The 21,397-nt window shown below is 30.6% G+C and overlaps 1 protein-coding gene across 1 annotated transcript; it reads right to left on the minus strand.

Moving 5' to 3' along the window:
* Positions 1-14,505: 14,505 nt before the first annotated feature.
* LOC146943377 (uncharacterized) lies at positions 14,506-16,054 on the minus strand. The gene is made up of 2 exons (XM_085741638.1): positions 15,434-16,054; positions 14,506-15,260 (listed from the first exon to the last, which is right to left on the minus strand). The coding sequence occupies exons 1-2, from the start codon at positions 15,803-15,805 to the stop codon at positions 14,652-14,654; spliced, it is 981 nt and encodes a 326-aa protein (XP_085597764.1). The 5' UTR covers positions 15,806-16,054; the 3' UTR covers positions 14,506-14,651.
* Positions 16,055-21,397: the final 5,343 nt, after the last annotated feature.

Genomic DNA, 21,397 nt, shown 5'->3' on the forward strand with positions numbered 1-21,397 from the left:
CTGGGCTTTGTTTGCTCGAGCCTCCTAACTGGGCCCTAAGTAGTGAAACTTGAAAAATGCTCTTCTCCCAACAAGTTTTGCTCAGTCCTAACCAAACTTCCGAAAATGTCCCAGCGTAGGTTAAGGCACGCATGTGTTAAACCAGCATGAGTTAAAGTCACGCATGTGTTAAACATTTGCGTGACTTAACTCACTCTTGAATTAACATATGCGTGAGTTAACTCACAATGTGTCTGTGCAAAATACCAGAACAACATAAACTCAATTTTCCCTAATTTTCTTCATTCCTTCATTCATTCATACATCACTTCATTCAATTGCATCCATTTTTCATCATTCATTCAATCATTCATTCACTTGTAATTAAAATACGCATAATAAAACCCAAAATTACGCAAAATATCATAAAAACGCAAAAACACAAGTGTAAATATATTACATCCATATTCGACAAAATGTCATAAAAAACTACAAATATACAAAAGTCATAAAATAAAAACCTACTACTCATGTGGACTATGACTCCTATTCCTCCTCCGCGGAGCCAGCACCTCGTCCAGCATGCTATACTCGGCCCGAATTTGATGTTGATTTGGTTGAGTTTGGTGAAAATTGCACTTCAAGGTGAAAAAATCATACTTGGTGATGTTTTAGGAAGTATTGGAAAGTGACTATTATGTTTCTGAAAGAGTGAGTTATATATAACAGCACACAGCGTGACTTAAGTCACGATGAGTTTATAACTTACGTGAGTTAACTCACGCTGAAAGTACCCAGTATGACTTAAGCCACGCAAGGGTACTTTCATTCATTCAGTTGGGAGGGAGTGTTTTTTTTTTTTTTTATAGGAGAAGAGCATTTCTTGTGAATCTTGGGTTGAAAACTGTTATTCTCCCGAACAATTTTACTCATTCTCACCTCAAATTGGCTAAAATAACTCCAACGCAAGTTAAGTCACATTGACATCCAATGTGAGTTAGCTTGGATTGGTTTTAGGTAAACTAACAAACCAACAATTCTTGACAGATATGGTGTTTTTTAAACTCATATACGTGCATTTTTTTTACAATATCCATCATCGGCTATCACTGCATTCATTTACCACATTCATTCATTCAATCATTCTCAAAAGACATTCGTTACATTTTTTAAAAACATTCATTTGCTCAATGGTGCGCAAAATCAATTCCAAAACAATATAATACAACAAATTTATTTAGTTTTAATTTCATCTTCGTTTAAATCGGGCAATAAACGAAACACTGTGTTACATTAAATTACATTCTCCCTAAGGATGTTGTATCATCATGATGTTGGATTTAAATTAAATTCAAGAAAGTTTGCCGAATATGTTGGCATTGAAGTGTCGTATACTTAGTGTAAAAATTTGGTAGTCTCTTTGAAAACTCAAAAGAATGAAGAGAACACATTTTATATTCTACCAAATCAACTATACATGTTCTCACATCGAATATCTTCATATAAGACGAGTAAGGACATAAAGGAATGCATTCCAATATATTCTTTTGAACTTAATTTTAGTGCCCTGCCAATTGACAAGTTTCAATTTATAGAAGAGCATGATCGAGCTCAAAACAACATCTTAGAAATGCATTCCCTTATGTCTCACTCATCCTATACAAATCTAAATAATAATTTTATACGAATTTTTTTCCGTGACGTACATGGAACAAAACAAAATATTAAAACCTCGTTGATTCTATGAATACTTGAGAGATTGACGACAAAGGATTGAGAATTTCTCAAATTTTATTAAACATTAAGTCTGATTCTCACGACGGCTAAAACAAATATAATTAGTGTCAACAAAACCCTAAAAATGAAACAAAACGAACAAAATTACAAAAATACACCATAATTATAATAAAAATTAGGAAAATGATTCATAAACACCCTTTTCCCATACCACTTTGTACACACCCTTATGTGGCAGGGTATTTTAGTAATTTCGCAAACCCTTTCTTCCAATCCTTTCACTCTCTCCAATCCTCCTCCGCAAAACACACCCTAACACTTTAACAGATCTCTCTCACTTCTCTCTATCTCATCACCACATCATCCACACTCCTTCACCACACCACCGCAGCCGCCGCCTCGTCCTTGTCCTTAGCCCCACCCCTCCCTTTGATGGCCGGTTGTTGGTGCTCCTCTCTTTCTCGTCAGCCGCCACCACCACCACCTTCATCATCGGTCACCACCATAACGGTGACCCAGAACCAGAAAAGGGGAGACGCTGGCAAGAAAGGTTGGAGGAAGAGAGACGCAGGTGAATGGAGGAAGACAACGGTGGTGGTGGTCGGAGATGGAGGAGGAGGATGATTGGTGGTTAGTGGTGGTGGTTGTCGTCGCCAGTTCGGTGGTCGGGGTTGAAGGTGGTGGTCGGAGATGGAGAGTATGAAGAGAAGGTGAGGGAAGGACAAAGTCACATAGAAGAGAGAGAACTGAGACTGGACTGAAACTCAAATTATTATTTTTTGAGTTGGCACTTTGCAGGAATATTTTATAATTTTTTTTTACATGTTGGAAGGTGTATAAAGATGGTTTGCCACCTAAGGTGGTCCATCTATAACCACTCTAAAAATTAAAACTACTATTTACATCCCCTTAAGTGTTATCTTTTGGTGGAATCGGCTTTTTCACTGCATCATCCCGACCTTTTACCTAAAAACCAACTCGAAAACATTCTCTTCATCTCACCTTTGATCTCCTCCAAGTTGGACAATTTTTCGAAAAAGATTCTCACATTCCTCGCCTTCAAAATATACCAAAGCAGGCACTATATATACTCCCTTATTTCTTCTATTTGCATACCTTGTGCTATAGTAGATGTTTATTTTTGTCCTTGTGAGCTTAGCTCAGCTGGTATGGACAATGCATAATATATGTAAGGTCCGGGATTCAAACCCCGACAAAAAAAAAGTTTTTTTTTGTACAAATAGTAGATGCTTTAATACTATATACATTTATCTTCTTTCTTTTTTAATTTTAAAAAAGACATTATGTATTTATATCGAGTGGTCCATATAAATGATTTGGTATACATCATGAAAGCTACCTTGAGTGGCATAGAGTGGCAGCAGTTTAGGCTGTGAAGTTGTTCATGACTTAATGTGGTCCATTGAATTGTTCTCAATTGTCATTCATCACAATTAATCATCACGACAACAAGGTTTGTAAGATTTTGGCGACATTTGAGAAAGAAAGAGTTAACTTATTTTGGTGACATTATAAGGTCTATATACTATCAATTCCGGCCTCTGGCAAAGAGATCATCATCGAGTTTGTACCTTTGCCATATCTAGCATGCATTATGAATGATATGATAGTGTGTAATCAGTAAATTTCGTTAAATCATAGAATAATTTGACTTTTATTATAACTACTTTTAAAGTCACATACACAAATAATTGTGATTTGTTAGAGTGTAAATTTTTTGATGGTCTTACTAACTTGTGTCATAATAATATATGTTAAAGAATACAAACGTAGCAATTTTGCATGAAAAAACAATAATTTAACCTATATAACAAGTTGAATGCACGACTTTTAAAATGAATATTTAATTTTTCTATTAAATTCATTAACATTTGTCATTTTCTTACACCAACATTAAATCAAAATTTAACTCAATATTTATTGGCCATGTCTTATTTTCCCTCGGATACCAGTAATTATTGACTTAATTTATTTATTTCAGAAGCAAACTAGTCGAGATACCCGTGCTGAGCACGGGTAGCGCGGCTTCGCCGCGCAGTATGGCCGCGGCTCCGCCGCGTGTCTTGTCTCGGCTGTGCTTGTCATAGTATTTTTTTGTCCATAGTGAAAATATGTAAAGTATTTAAAGCATATTAATGTATATATTGATCGGTAGTAATGAAAAATTGTAAAATAATTAAATGTTAATATGAACAAATATATATTAAATTTTAGTATTGAAGATATTAAAAAAGCTAATAAATAAAAATAATCATAGTTTTTATTTACTAATATGTTTTAGTGTGAAAAATACTAATAAGCATCCCGTAAAAAATACTAATATATATTTTTCAATATATATAGTTCTCATTAGATTTCATAAATAAGAATATACTAATATATTCCCATAAAACAAACATATACTCATATATATTTTTATTAATATATAGTCCATACACCAACATATACTTTATTAATATATTAATAAAACTTAGGCAGTTCTTTAAAAAAAAAAAAAAACTTAGGCAGTCGCGGTGTTTAAATAGAGATATTAAAAAATACTAATTTTTTTAAAAGATTAAAAATACTTATTAAAACTGATCACTCGTTACAATTACTAAAATGGGTCCCGTGTTACAATTGTATACTCCAAAGGGTTTTTTATTGATACATTTAAAAAAATGGAAAAAATTGAAAATATATTATAATTTTTTTGTTTGTTTTAGTATTGACGATATTAAAAAAAATGAAAATACATTTCAAAAATAAACATGTACTAACATATTCCTATATAAAAACATATAATGAGATATATTTTTATGAATATATAGTCCATACACTCACATATATTTATCAATATATAGTTCCCATTAGATTTCAGAAATAAGAATATATTAATATATTCCCGAAAAACAAATATATACTCACATATATATTTTTATTAATATATAGTTCATACACCCACATATATTTTTTGAAGATATTAATAAAACTTAGGTAGTCACGGTGTTTAAATAGAGATTTTAAAAAATACTAATTAAAACTGATCACTCGTTGTAGTTACTAAAATGGGTCTCGTCTTACAATTGTAAACTCCATTTGAATTTATAAAGAAATATATACTAACATATTTCCGTAAAAAAAATATAATGAGATATATTGTCAACTTACAAACAGTGTACAAAAGAAGAGTAAGATAAGAACCATCAATTTCTTGGCAACTTAGAAGCATCTGTTTCCAGCAAAACAAACAAAATCCAAATTAAAGTAATTAACTGATTATGAGTGAACAACTTGGAAGCCATGACAGTGAGTTTGAAGCCATGACATTAAACTACTTAAGAAGAGGAAGTGTTGTTGTTGAAGTGGAAGATGAAAGGAGGATGTGATTGAAACTGAATTATTAAATTAAATAATATTATATAATGCATGGAAGTGGATGAAAATATAGTAGCTGAGGACAGCTCAAAAGAAATAAAATAGAGTAGTTGAGGGTGTTAGATCACTCGGGACGATTTCGTGAAGTGTTTTGTCGCGATAATGAGCATTTTCCTTTTTATATTTATCTTTTACAAATCTTGTGTTTTTTATCATTTACAAATGATAAATATAAATCCTGTGTTTTTTATGTTTATCATTCACAAATTTTGGTCCCGTGTTTTTTTTTTAAATTATCAATCACAATTTTTGGTCTCGTGTTTTTTACATTTATCATTCACAAATCTTCCCGTGAATCGTTATATTTATCATTCATAAATCTTGGTCCCGTGCATTTTTAAATTTCTCAGTCAAGAATACTATTCCCGTGTTTTTTTATATTTATCATTATTAGAGTTTGGTCCCCTGTTTTTTTTATTTATCACTCACAAGTCATGGTCCAGTGTTTTTTTATATTTATCATTCACAAATTTCAGTCCATGTTTTTTTTAAGGACATAGTTAAGTTAGATGAAATTTAATAAATAAGAGTATAATAGTGAAAATAATAATGAATATTGAATTAATATTTTAAAATGACAATTATTTTGAAAGAAAAAAATACTAAAGAGACAAAAAAAATTGGTGGTGTATGAAGTTCTTGAGGTTCGAACCCCGAAGAACCTTGCATATATTATGTATGGGTCATGTTAACTTGTGCCCTTAGGGCACATGTTAAGCAACCTAAATAAAACAATTTTTCATTGGAAAACGCAATATAACAACTTTTAAGAAGTTGAATGCACGCCTTTTAATAAGTGTATTTCTATAATGAGTATCTTAACATGTGCCTTGAGGGCACAAGTTAACATTAGCCATTATGTATTTATCTTTATCAACTGAGCTAAACCCACGGAAACAAAGATACAACACAAAGTAAAAAAATTTAATCCAAGAGTTAATGACTTATTTATTTTATTGTAAAAATTAGTAGCCACACACATTCCTCTTTTCTTTCAATTGTCACGTGATTCACTTTTACAAATTCCTCTTTCCTTCTCTTCTTGCTTCTTCCAAAACACTCATTTCATTTATAATTTTTTTTATCTCTCTTCCCTTAACACAACAAACCAGAAGCTCTCTTCTCTCTCCCACCTCTTAAAATTTCGGCCCATTAATACCACTTTCATTGCTTCCTTGTTAATTTTTACCACATCTGACACCATCACTCAGTACAAACCCCAATTGTTTCAAGATGTTTTAGTGTTTTGACCAGATTTTTCATTGATTCTGCTAACTGATATACATGAACAACAAAAACAACATAAGAGACATTAAAAGATAAGTATCAGATCTGTGCAATTTCTTCTCAACTTTATACATGCAACAACAAATATCTGCAATTTCTTCTCAACTTTATACTTGCTTCAACTATATACGTATCAGATCTGGTTTGGATTCGAGATTTTTTTTATATGTTTCACAAATATCTGAAACCGTAGATCTATCATTTATTTTTTGAAATGTTTAAATTTCTCCCAATATTTTAGTTAATCTACAATCTCAGATATGTTTGATGGATTCTTCTCTCATCTGTTTATTCGTTTGTGTTGTTACGTATATAGTAAAATTACATTGTTGATAATTTTAGCCATTTTTTTTTCTCATTAATCCACATAGTTTTGTTTTTTTATCGATGCATCTTTCTGATTTTATTTTAAGTTGTATGAGATGTTGTATATGGTTTGTAAAGTCATTCGTTTATTCAGTTCTGAAAAGTATTAATTTCTTTAAATATCAAAGTAATATTTTTTATTCTAAAAACAATGAATATATAATATTTTTTTCAAGCAAAAATTAATTTATTTAAATAACAAAGTAATTTTTTTCACCAAAAAAAGGTAATATTTTTTCATTCTAAAAACAACGAATATATAATAATTTTATTTTCAAGCAGAAAATAATTTATTTTGTTATAGTAAACATATGAGCCAGACATTTAATATAATGCTAACTAAATATAGTGTTCCTCATCTACCAAATTTTTTATTTTTATTTTTTTAGGAAGTGTTCTAAAAAAACTAAGTGTCCTTTGTGCACTGAATACAAAATTGTGTATATACATCACAACTAAACTTCTTTCTCCCTAAAAAAAAAAAAAAAACTAAATTTCTTTCTTATGTATTTATTTTCTTCTTAACAATATTTTCTCCTGGCTTTTCTTCATCTTGTATTGAAGCATGTCTTTTTGGTAGATTGTTGAAGTGAAAAGAACATCATTCATCCTTTCCTGCAAAATATAATATTTTCCAATTATATTAGCAACATACTTTTCTGCAAAAAATTGTAGTTGAAGAATGAACAACTTGTTTTTATAGGACTCTAGCTACTTGTTTAGTTGAAGAATGAACAACTTTCAAGTTTTCTGCAAAATAAATCAATGAAATGTTAGAAAACACTTTTGATCAAAATAGAGTTGTGTAAGGAAAAGGAAAGTAACATAGTTGATAGCTGAGAATGAGATGAATTTCATACACTTACCATTACCAATATATTTTTTCTTGGAGAGTTATCTCATAATTTTTACTCATGTATTCCTACGGAAAATAAACAAAATCTGAAGAAATAAAGTTAGTAACACTATCATTACCATTTATTTGAAGATAGAATGTCACCATATTTGTAGATCTTTTGTAACCTGTTAAATCTGCAAAAAGAAATATGCAGGAAAAGTGATGTTAGCATATATGAGTTTTGAACAATAAAAATGAATGATGTTATAGTAAAGAAATATGCAGGAAAGAAATGAATGAGAAAGAGCATAGTTGAGACTTTTGAAAATGAGTTAATGATGAAATGTTATAGAAAGATGAAATTATAAAGAAAAAGAAGAGAGGGAAATTTTTAGTAAGTGAAGTTTGAATTTGAAATTCAAATTCAAATCTTCAAAAGCTATAAATTGAATTAGGTAAAAGAGGGAAAGTTGAATTTAGTTTCGAAATACCCAAAATAGCCTTAGAAAGTTGTTTTGCTTTAATAATGTTAGTGTTTGTGATAAGGGCATTGTTAGTCCAATTGACAAAAGATTTGTGAGGCATTCTTGGAACTTAAATTACCAATTTTATCCTTTGTAAGTGGTATAATTGTGAAGTTAAAAAAGTTAGAGAAAAGGACATTTAGATAATTTTGGTAGGCATTTGTTTTCTTAGATAGTTAATAGATGCTTAGAGAGAAAGTTAAAATATGTGTATCATGGTAGCTAGGTCACTGGAAATAAAGAAGTATAGTCATGTCATACGCCGAAAAACATAGATTCTTTGTTATTATTGGTTTAGTGAATCAATGAATAACAGAGAAGAATGTAAGGAGTTTGGTTGCTTCATCATGACATCTCAATTGAGACTTGATACTAAAAATAAAACACATCTAACTAATGTAATCTGGTATCAGACGATAGTTAATACTACTAGTATGAAGGGAATCTCATTATATGCATGCATGTGATGTGAGAGGGATTTTATCCATTTCAAGGTACAACACACACACAACACATGCTATGGATCCCGCCACACTAGCTGGATTTTCACAGTTTCTTTCTTGTAAGGATAGCCCGTTCAGAACGCCTAATATGGTAATGTCAAACATGCATATGATGCAAATCTAGAACTATCACCATCAATTCTATGTATGGTCTGGTCATCTTAAACACTTTTGGTGCTGTGACCAAATTAATAAAATTGCATTCTTTTGCTTGTTTAAATGTCTTTCTTTTTATATATTTTAAGAGAATATTAACCGGTGTCTCTAGAACATTGCTTAAGAACTATAACATCTAAGTTTTTAATAAAAAGTAGTGTAATTATTACTTAATCAAATGTAATAGATTATATTTTCAATACAAAACTTTGATTTATGAATTCCTTAACAAATGCTATTGGGACATTGGTTAACAAAACTCTATTTTTTTATTGCAAAAGTATAATTCATGGACAAGGTTCTCTATTTATTTTTTTTTTGCATTCATCATTCGGTTCTCTTGAGAAGTGGACTCTGGTAACACGGAGTTCGACTGTGAGTTAAGGATAATTTGACAAAAAATTGTTTCACCTAAGAATCGAATTTTGTTTTCCCAAACTATTCGTCCTTGATGAAACTCATTAACCACTTTAACTCAATTACTTGGTTTCTAAAAAAATATTTTTAATAGAACTAATCAATTCAAGTTAAAAAATTATATAGTATATACTACTAATTACTAAGAAAAAATAATAATTTCTTGGTCAAAAAAAATAAAAAATAAAAAATATAATGCCCTCTAAAAAATGGTACTATCAATTCTGTTTTTGGTGAAACAATAAAAAGAGATTTTTATTAACAAAAAATAAAAAGAGGTTTAATTTTACTTTGTAAAAAAAAATATTAAGATTCCTGCAGATTTTTTTTACAATTTTTTCGTGTAGAATTTTTGTTTAACAAATAATAGCAATATGCAATTTAATTTTGGATAGTGCACTAATCGATACTGCGATGCACAGTATATGTTACAAGTTGTGAATGCCACCCCAATCTTACCAGTATTAACATAATTTAATCATTTTTTTGCTGTTGAGATCTTAATTTACTTTAAATGCAAGATTAAGATTTGTTTCATGTATTGAATGATATTGTCTCATGAAAAGTGATATTGTCGACCAAATCCTGCTTGTGATAGCAAGGTAAATAGTACTAATCAACCAATTTCAATTTTTTAATGAAGTCACAAACGTGTATGGAAATTGGAATGTCATTCACTTCTTCAAATGTTTGACATAGTAACATTCGTTACTTTTTATTTTTTTATCATAAGCTCGTTACTTTTATTACAAATGAATCTAGTCGGCATTGAGAGGATGATTATACTCTAATCTATGTGATATGAGAGAATATGTCATATCTGTCTCAACTTCTCATGTGTATGTGTGACTGAATGTTTTTTTTAGCTGTGTGTTTGTTAGCAAGTAAGAATTAACATCAATTTGGATTATGTTTATTTTGAGTTTATACAAAACACAGTTTATGTAAGCAAATAAGTGTTCATGTTAATTTATAAATTTTTATCATAAAAATTGTATTTTTATAAACATTTTTTTTTTTGCATAAATTACATTTACTAACTTATGAATAATACATAAAAGTTTATTTATTTGCATAAATTATTTTACATAAGCTCAAAATAAACATAATTCCAACCGACCCTAATCCTCTTAGGAGCTACTACTAAGAGCATCTCCAATGGTCATATTATTGAGATATAGTTAAAGTGGTCCCCACACGTACACGTTACTTATTCAATCAATTTTTAAAAGTAATGTTTAATAAACATTCATTCACTCCAATTCAACAACTCTTAAAAAATTAACAAGAGGGTCCAACTAATAACTTCACATCAATCCTTAAAAATTTATGCATTGAATAGAGTATGTAATGAGGCTATATTTATGCAAGAGAGACATTGGTTGTACAAGTCTCGCATCTAAATAGTACACCATCCGGTCACTATTATAAACAAAAAACAACATTTTAGATTCATTCATTAAATGATGTATGTGGTTTATAATAAACCACATACATCATTTTAAGAGTGACCGGAGGGTGTAATACTTATTTCTTTTTCAATGGGAATAACTAATATGCTCTGCATGCTATTAGGCAAGACACCTCCCATTGAAGATGCTATAAGAGTTTGGATCAACAAAGGTTTATGCATTAAATTTATGGGGAATTAGTCACTTTAGTCCCTAAATGGGAGAGGATTCGTCACTTTAGTCCCTGAATGAAGAGAAATTGCAAAACAGTCCCTGCATGGTCAATTTCAGGGACTAAAGTGACTAACAGAGTCTACATTCAGGGACTAAATTGACTAACGAAGTTTGCATTCAGGGACTAAATTGACTAATAAAGTCTACATTCAGTGACTATTTTGCATTTTATCTGCATTCAGGGACTAAAGTGACGAATCACTTCCGATTCAGGGACTAAAGTGACTAATTCCCCTTAAATTTATATTATGAATTAAATATATTATTTTTTGTTGATTAGTCTGTCTTTGTAAAAATGAGTAGATGGAGTAATAAACATGACTCATTCTTCATTGTACATGGAAAATTGACTTATGTTGGTCCTAGTTATGAATATGTTCAATTTTTTATGTATGTGGCTAAAAGCATAATCCACACATATCAATTTTCCAACTACTATTTTTGCTTATATTTCATTCCAATAGAGTAAGACGTCGAATACTTGCAATTCTTGTAAATATAAATGTATAGACGTAAATTAATCGATATTCGATGTTACATCTAAATTTTGATGTCAAAGTATCCCTTCTTATCTAAATATCCAGTATCCAAAAATGTTCAATTTTTTAATTAAAACATAAGAGAATAATTTCGCTCACATTAAAAATAAAATTCAAGTTCAAAACAAGCTGCTTGAATTAATAAGCACTGGCTCATCCCTACTTTAAGTTAAATAGGATGTGAATTAGACAATTAGACAAGCAAAAAGTAGGTAAAAGAGATGACACAAAAGGATATTTGTTATTTCATCAAAACATTAATTTGTTTCCTGAGTTTCTCACTTTGTCCAGTAGGCAGGCAACACAATCCTCTTTTTCTATGTTATGTGTGTGTTTGGCAACACGTTTTCAGTAGCCAAACGTGCTTTTACTTTTTCAAACGCGGTTTCCAGATTTGTTTTGTTGTTTGGGTGAATGAAAAGTGCTTCTAGAAAACTTGATTTTGATCTCAAAACGCCAGTTGTGCTGAAGCTGGTATTCCTAGCTTCTGCATCTCACAGAATCGATTCTGCAACAAATAAGCTTTATTTTCCAGCTTTGCCCCTTTGATTGCCATTTGCAGTTCATAACGTCCTGTTTCATGTTACAAGTTGCAGCCGCAGTGTTCTTTTCATGTTCTTTAGGTTAGAGATAAAACACTAATTGGGCTCCTTTATATTTTCTCACACAACCCGGCCCATTAATTTAAGTGAACAAACTGATTTTTTATTTTTTTTTATCAAATAATAACCGTTTTGCTTCTTATGCAGCCCTTTTTTATTCTTTTTGACAAAATTTTTTGTTACATTATTCTTATATATTGTATTAGAGATAATAAGCTCCATTGATCAAAAGAATATTAAAAATTTAAAATAACTCTTATGAATAAATATTATTTTCAAATGAATTTGTGAACCAATAAAAACTTATTTATGATTTTACATAAGTTGAAATAATTATAAAAACAAGAATGAGATATTTTGTTTTAAATATAATTAAAAGGATAATTTGGTCATTACACATTCAAAATCAATTTTCATTCAAACTATCCAAACAACATCTACTCATAAGAATCACTTCTATTAAAGTGTATCCAAACATAATCAATTCACATTCAACTCACTTTTAACCAAAATCAATTCTCTCAAACTCAATTATATCAAAATCAATTCTCCCCACCGCCATACCAAACACACACATAATCATGATCATTTCCACTTTCTAATTTCCCATGTGGAAGCACTTTTGACTTTTACAGAGGAAGATCTTCTCTTGCTTCTGAGATATCAATTAACTACAAAGTGTATGTTTTGGTTTCACTTTTGGATGTTTTAGAAGATATATAATTGATTTTGTAATGTTTAGATGTTAACGAGGGTTGGTGTATACGTTGTGAATTAGAAGTTTTACATTAAATAAAAAAGTGAAATGTCATGCAGTTTATAAATGAGAGAATTTTTATATCTAATGTCTTAAATATTTTAAAAGAAGACGTGGCATTCAAGTCACTCATTGTTGTTATTCTTGAATATATTATAACTAAAATTATAATTTGATGAGCGTATGCATCCATACTTGCTTTTTAGCATCAAATTTGTCGTTAAATCCATTTTTAAATGAATGTTTATCATAAATTTTTTTAGATAGGCAAATTTAATAAGTTAGTGGTAATATTAGTTTTAAGAGTTTAAATTCTGCATTTTCTTAAATCTTCTTTAATGTTTCTTAGCTCACCAATCCAGCTAGGTTAAAATATGTATCTAAATATAAATCACTTCAACCAAAATCAATTCATTCAAAGTGAAAATTTTCAAAAAAAAAAAAAAAAACTAAAGAGCTTTAACTGAAAGGTAGTTTGCAAATCTTTAGGGTGTAATTCTTGGAGAAAAGTTATGTCTTAACCATGTCAGATACTGCTAACCTTTGTGGAAAGGCTAGATCACAAATTACAAACTACAAACCCCTTTTCAAAGTCAATAAAATATTACACGACAATCATTTCAGTCATGTACTCAAAATTGCATTCTAACCCACATTCATTATTTTTTCTTTTACTTGCAAAATTTCGGTGAGTTTTAAGGTGGACCACCTTTATAAATGGTCTATCATGAATCAATATATAAATTTTAATAACGGTCAAAGATACTTTTTATAATTGAAAACTTAATAGGTCTATCCTCATCTTTACGACTAAGATAATGACTTGACCAATATCATTTCAATACAAGTTACATTAATTTTTCATTATTTAAATTGAATTGATATCATTTAAATCACTATCTCAATTCTGAAAATGAGAAAAATCATTAACCTCTACTATTATGAGACAACATATGTGATTGTTAAAATTTTAAACATTTTTTGATGTATGATAGACCACTTACGAAGATGGTCCATAGTAGAATTTGTGACTCGTAAATATTAAGTCAGTTCAATATTATTGTGAACATGATCGTGCCAGAATAGCTTCATGGTTCCTGCTTCCAAGCTGAACAATCATAATCAAGGACAATTGATTTTTACTAACAGACCATAATTGAGTAAATCTTATATAATATAGAATATATGTCCCCTTCATCATTTTATACACTATATGACAGACACTTTATATATAAGATTCAGAAGTTTTATTGAAGCTAACTTTGCACACTCGCTAGAATACAAAATTGTAATGGAGTAGAAATTCTCCCACAGTACAGAACAAATCTGTTATCTAGTTACTTCACAAAAGATTCTCATTGACTCCACTCAAATATTTTATTTAATTTTAAATATAAAAAACTAAGATATAATTATTGGCTTTCTGATCCAGCAGGAGTGCAGGACAAAGAAAAAATAATCAATTTACCACCCAAAAAAAGATATTTCTTTCTCTTGAAGTTACCGACTTCTAAATATTCTGGTTTATCTAAGAATAGTAATGTTTGCTTTTCTTCAAAGCAAGAATCACATTCTATTCTCATGCAAAAATTTATTTTTTGTACTATTATATCACAAAGGCTTCTTCAAGGCTCTAATTATCCTAGCTGGCACAAAAATCAATATTCAAAATAAAAATAAGAGAAAGACCTAAGATTTATTAATGCACAAAAAAGGGAACATTGCTTCATTAAAATTTTATTATAACATAAAAAAATAAAAATAAAAAAGTACTACTTGTTATCTTGGCTTGGTATATTGAAATTGTTTCTAGGAAACTAGTTCTACCTATGGCTACACATGTCCAAAAGCTTCTTCCTTCCTTCAACTATTTCATCAAAGAAATCATCAAGTTGTCCTGTGATAGTGTCTACACCACATCTCAACAATCCAAAACAATTCTTCACATTTTCAACTTTTTCTTGAATCTCATTACCACCATATGTTATACTCTCCAACTCCACTTTTAATTCCTCCATTGCAATCTTTGCTTGTTGAAATTCAAACAAAAGAATCCCTTGTCCATCATTGTTGTCTATTTCTTCTGCCACTTTTTGTTGCAACATTGCCATTGAAACCATGAAACCAGATCCAAAAACCATGTGTCCTTCATGGTACCCTTGTCCTAGTCCTTGGTGAAAACAAGAGGAAGACCAACAATAAGCAAGTCCACTAAGCAGAATCATTAGAAATAATGAACTAACACTCCTCATTGCGAAAAGAACACCTCTAAAACCACTGAATCCATTTAGTTTTGAATTTGAATTCGAAGAGATGTTCGTGTTTTGGTTCAGACACTGAGATAATTGTTGAATCCTTGTTTCTGTTAAGTTCTTGTTTTCCTCCTCCATTCCTAAAATCTCTCTTTGACAAACATTTATCGCGCGAATAACCTGTATCAAGTATGTCACATTAGTACAAATGTTACTATAATCGATGTAAAATATTCGGTTATAGGTAGTCACTACATTCTATAACCGAAGATTTCACATCGATTGCAGAATGGATGTAAATAGTGAATTTTTTATCGAGATAAAAAATATTTTTATGAGGTAGTGACACAAACCTGACGTGAAAATTCAGGAGTAACATGATGGTAACCATGTAAAGAGGAAACAATATTAGTGGCAGATGAGTAATAGTTATCCATTCCAGAAATGGCAGACTTGAGTACATGGCAAGAATCCCAAAGTCTTGAGCTTTCATCCATGTATTCATCAAGCCATTTTCCTCCAACAGGTAACCTAAGCTTGCGGACCAAAATGGTGAGTTGGGAATGGAAGGATTGTAGAGATGAGATAACTTGTGAAAGGAATTGGAAAGACATCAAGTTATGGGAGAGGAAGGTTTGGTGGAGGTCATTGAGTCCTTGGTTAAGCATGTTGTAGAAGCCATTTATTGAAGAGTTTGTGCATGAATTAGAACTCATCGATATCATGCAAAGGTGTATGAGGAAAAAGATTGTGTGTTTGTGTGAAAGTTTATGATGGAGATTGATGGATTTATATAGTTGGAAGATTAAGGAAAAAGAGATGATGATTCAGCTAGTGCAATCAATTGAAGTTGGTATAACTTAGGAGCTGTTGGGTGCAATCATGAGTGTTTCCTATACCATGGAGGAGATGATTGGGAATCTTTTGTTTTTATTATGAAAAAAGAGAGAGAATGAAAAAGATTTAGAAGAATTGAGCTTAGGAAATTTATTAGGATTTGGACAAAGTTCTAGACTAAGAGAAAGTCGATAAATGTACTTTTAAAACATCCATCAATAATATTTTTTTACATATACATGCTGAAAGTTAAACATATCCTTATAAATACGAGTCAACTTCTTATCAATTGAACCAAACTATGTTGACTCATAATATAAAAATATATATATATATATATATATATATATATATATATATATAAAAGAGAAGAAGTAGAAATATACATAAGGATGATTTTATAGAGCACAAAACTATGCAACATGAAAACTTGTGTTTCCATTTTTCAATTTCTCTCTCTCACACAACTTTGTTTCTTTACTTGTTATTGTTATTCCTTCGAGGGCACCCTCTATAAGTACAAGTGGTGGGAAAGGAATATTAACAAAATTTGAAGCTCCTTCAAATACGATATGTTGGATTGTGTTTCTTAATTAGGTGTCCAAGTTTGACTACTTTGACCATAAAGATCCTGTTTCTCATTTTTTCCATTTTGATTTGGTTCCCTTTTGGATTGAGTGCTAATTCTCTTTGGCTTCATTCTTCCCCATGTTTTCACCCTTTATGTTCTTGTTGTATTCTTCATTTTGATTTGTTCTCTTGAAAAGAGAAGTGAATTAATGATGAGTATTTTACACATAACAATGTAGATTCTTCTTTCTTCTTTAGGACCCAACATATTCTATTGCAGGAAAAAATTAAATCACCCTCGTTTGCATGAAATAGTATATAAAAATGTCCAAACATGTTGCCAAATGCCAACCATTGTAGGCAGATATAGATATATACTACTGCAGCACTAGTATATAGTGTGATGTGTGATGGGTCCTTCTTGTATATATAATAATGGTTCGAAAGAATTCAATTGACAATGATATAATCCATTTTTTTTATTCTTATATTAATCATCCGATTATATCGAAAAAGTACTATGACAATCTCTAAATCTTAGATAAGTAAAGTCAAATCAAATGATCATTTTAACTAAAATTTGAACTCGCATGCTCTTAAACAATTCGTCTTTAATCAATTAGATCTAACTAATATTTTATAAAATTGAGATTATATTTCGTTATAGATAATTTATAAGTGAACACAACGTTAAGAGATTTGGAACACAATTCCCATAATTAATCCCTTATACGTGTAAAGATGAGAAGATTCCAAAATCTGCCAACTAGAAGTATCATCTTCACTTAATTTTGGGTGAGAAATCAAGATTGAAGCCAAAAAAATTACCTTATTATATTCACTAAGTTGTTTGCTTAATATAAATCATACATGGTTATATTATTTGCTAGTGACGTTCATACACCTAACTGAACTATACATAATAACAAAGTTGAATATTCTCTCCTAGTTTTTAATTTGTGGTTTATTTTCACCAAATCATTGCAGAATTTGGGAAGGATTTGCACGGGTCGATTGTAAAGGAAAATACAATGCACCGAAGCAAGATCAAAATATATATATCTTGAAAGGAGGACACTAAAATCACTCTTTCCAACTATTAGCTGATTTTAAGGGTAAATGCAACCTTCAAGGGAAACCATATCAAATATTCACGGATATTGATCCTGTGTTATAAAATCCTCCCTCCTTTTAATAAAAAAAGTCTTTGTTAAGCTAAGTTGTCTACATTAATTAAATATATTATGCCCCCTTCCAATATCAACTCATATCATTATCCATGTTGGGAAATCGTATGGACTTTTTCAATAAAATGAATAGTTACATTTATAAGAGAAAAAAAAACTTTTTAGGTTAATTAAATAACTAACGTATCCGGTCTATATATAGACCATATACATTAATTATTCAATGAACTTAAAAAGTTAGTTTTTGCTTATAAATGTGACCGGAGGTATATTTAAGAGGTAGATGGATGAACTTTGATGCTTTGAATAAATGATATTTATACAACCATTTTTGAACAATTCTTTAGACAAATCTCTCATACTCTCATTAAGAATGTGTTCTTACCCTCTATCTCACCCTCTTTCTCTCTGTATTGTTTTAATCCCAAAAAAAGAGGGAAGAAAATGTTGTTTTAAAATGGTTGTACAAATAATAATTTTTATTATTTAGTGATGTAAGACAATTAATGGAAGTCACCTTCCTCTCATATAAATGGAGAGTGGAAAGACAAATCAAAGTATCTCTAACTTTGTCATGTGAAGAATTGAGGCATCTCCAAGAATATCCTAAAGAGATGAGGTCTGAATGATCATTCACTCATTGTAACTGTTGAGTAGGAATATTGTAGGGTGTTACATATAGTGGGTTGTGTTACAAATTCTTGTAATCTTATTTGAGATGGTGAATAAATTATATTGAGGAGTATTGAGTATGACTCATAGTTATTGATAAGTCGATATGTCACAAACCATAAATACAAGTTGGTATACTGTAAATTTTTAAATTTAAAATTATGAAAAGGAATTGTAGTCACTCTACGGTTAGAGATGAAAATGCAATTGATTGAACTATCAAACATTGTGTTTTTTGTATCTTTAACCGTTGTGTCTACTACTACCTCTCTCCCTAACTATATAGGTTATCATGGATTAAATCACTAAATTTGGAAAGTATGTAATATTATTAAATATGTTAATGGTTGATGTTGATTTTATAAGTTTACCTTTAGGAGATAGAAATAATTTATATTTTCATCATATTGGTTGAAAAAAAATTTGTAAAAAAGTTAAGAGTATATCAATAAAGAAATAATCACTGCATCAAAGTTTCAGTGGAGTTTTATAAAAAGAGAATGTGAATTTTCAATAGATTATATATCTAAGTAAAGAGGGAGTATTACTCACATTTTGGAGTGTTATTGTATCTTCTATTTAAGATTCTTCCTCATGAGAGTTTATTTTTTGGCATGTACTCTATGATTTTTCTCCAATAATTCAAGGTAAGTATTAATTTACCATAATTGATTATTTTTTTAAGAGTTAAATAAGTTTGAAAATTGCTGTTGACACATTGCATATGGCTGTGTCACACATGTAAAAGACAAAAATACCCCTGCGGCAGTTAACTACCGAAGTTTTGAACCGGCTGCAGTTAACTACCGAAATTACTTCGGCAGTTAACTGCCGATGAAAAAATGAAAAGAAAAAACCTCGGCACTTAAGTGCCGAAGAACTCAGATATCTACACCACCAACAGCCTTCAAAAACAATGGCATAATCATTCACGGTTCTTTTTCTAATCTTAAAACTTGACAGAAATTGCCGAGTTCTTCTTCGTGGATACAACTCCTTTTGTGGACAAGTGCTTTCTCAAGCCAGAGGATCACAAGTATGATTGGAGAGGTGTACTTCCCAGGAAGAAATATTTATCAAACCTCTTGAAGGTAGTTAAGTCTCCTCATCACAGAAATTATTAAGATAAAAGATGATTTAATAGTTCTTTTTTGCATGTGTGTGATTCTAAACGAAGGATCTGGAAACAACACTAAGAGATTCAACTGCCAAGTGGAAGATTGTTGTGGGACATCATCCAGTGAGAAGCATAGGTAACCACGGCGACACCAAAGAGCTCTTAACACACCTCCTGCCAATTCTTGAGGTCACTCATTATATATAACTAGCACTCAAATTAAAAAAATATTGTCTTACTAGTTATAAAGATAAGGTGCATCGTCCTTTATACCATTGTTGGCGGTGTGATGAGTTCTTCGGCACTTACGTGCTGAGGTTTTTTTCTTTTCATTTTTTCATCGGCAGTTAACTGCCGAAGTAATTTGGGTAGTTAACTGCAGCCGGTTCAAAACTTCGGTAGTTAACTGCCGCAGAGGTATTTTCGTCTTTTACATGTGTGACACAACCATATGCAATGTGTCAACAACAATTTTCAATAAGTTTTTGTTCCCCACAAAAGTTTTAAAATTTTGCTTTTTAGCCCTCTAAAATCTTGTTTTCATTTCATGTATTTTTTTTGTGCGTAGCTATTAAGATTAAATATTTAAGTACGGTAGAATCATGCAAGAGACCAAAACTCAAAATCAATAATTTTTTTTAATACTCCTCCATTCTCAACATAGGATTTGAACAGAGAACACATATAAAAGTAGAAACAAAATCATATGAACACTAGTGCAACGTTCTCCATAATTGATTGAGTTTGGTACAACAAACAAAACCTTTTGTTTTGTTTTAATTAGGATGTCTCTAACAACATTGATGTCTTGTACTCTTAACATGTCTCAAGGAATAGACATCAACACTGTTTGCATATTTGAGATAGTTCATCAATAATCAAAATAAGGTACATATAAAGAATAATCATTATGACAATTCCAATAAGCTTACGAATTTAAGCACTTAAATTAGTATGAATGACCTCTTTGCGAGGTTGTGACTTTCTATTGGCCCCATAATGTTGGTGTACCTTTCAATTTCATTTCATAGACATTTTAGATTAGTGTTAATGATTGCATGTAGTGGTTAATCAGCTTGACCCACAAGGCCTGTGTTTCTGCTTGATGACGTGTGGTTGGTAAAAGTGTAAGCTTAGAATGAGAGACTTGGCAGATCTTCCCCGTTCATTAAGGTTCAATCATGGAAATTAAGTGAAAATAAGATTTTCTATTTTCATTAGAATAACAATTGAGTTCATGACTAGCCATTAAGATATTTTAAAATTGCATCTTCCTCAAAACTCTTTGATACAATGAATATGTGAGTCAGATCTCTTATACACACTTTTATTAGATGGGAGACTAATAACACACGATTGAGTTCCAACAAAAATTGTGAGTTTACCATGACATTTATACTCACGGTTGTAATCAGCCAACAAAATATGCCGTCTAACTCTATTGTTGTCAAGATTTTTTTGAAACAAAGATCCATTACATATAGATATGTTCTCACTTCTCCATCAAGTTGAACCAAACTCTAAGAGTAATGATTATAAAAGAACTTTGGCATGAAATAATGGTTTTTGACATGTTGATATGAATCGGATTAACAATCGACTTTGACTTTGATTAAGGAAGGAGTTCCGACAATTTGATTATCCTTGACTTGTCTTTTCATCATTCCTTGGAAGAATTTAATACTTGTGCGGACTGGTGAGCAAAATACAAAGCAGGATTGAAGAGTGATTCAATCTCTTGAAGGCAGTGTCCAACTCCTCTTTCGACTATTCTTATTGTTAACTCTAAGGGGACTACCTTCCTCTAAATTTAGCTTGTCTTTTTCTTTTCTGGTCTTTTTTTTTTCCTTTCCTCTGCATAAAAACAATGCCGAAAATGTAACATGATTTGAGATAGTACTAATTCAATTCGAATTTCCTTAGTCACTAAAATT

Source organism: Medicago sativa, chromosome 2 (assembly GCF_051527215.1).
Source record: "Medicago sativa cultivar Bolivia chromosome 2, Bolivia_mono, whole genome shotgun sequence".
NCBI lineage: Eukaryota > Viridiplantae > Streptophyta > Magnoliopsida > Fabales > Fabaceae > Medicago > Medicago sativa.

Bases quoted from the DNA above. Each gene is read 5' to 3' on its own strand.
- LOC146943377 (XM_085741638.1), bottom strand. From the start codon at position 15,805: ATGATATCGATGAGTTCTAATTCATGCACAAACTCTTCAATAAATGGC. The intron at 15,261-15,433 runs GTTTGTGTCACT...TACTTGATACAG, and splicing joins CTCCTGAATTTTCACGTCAG to GTTATTCGCGCGATAAATGT.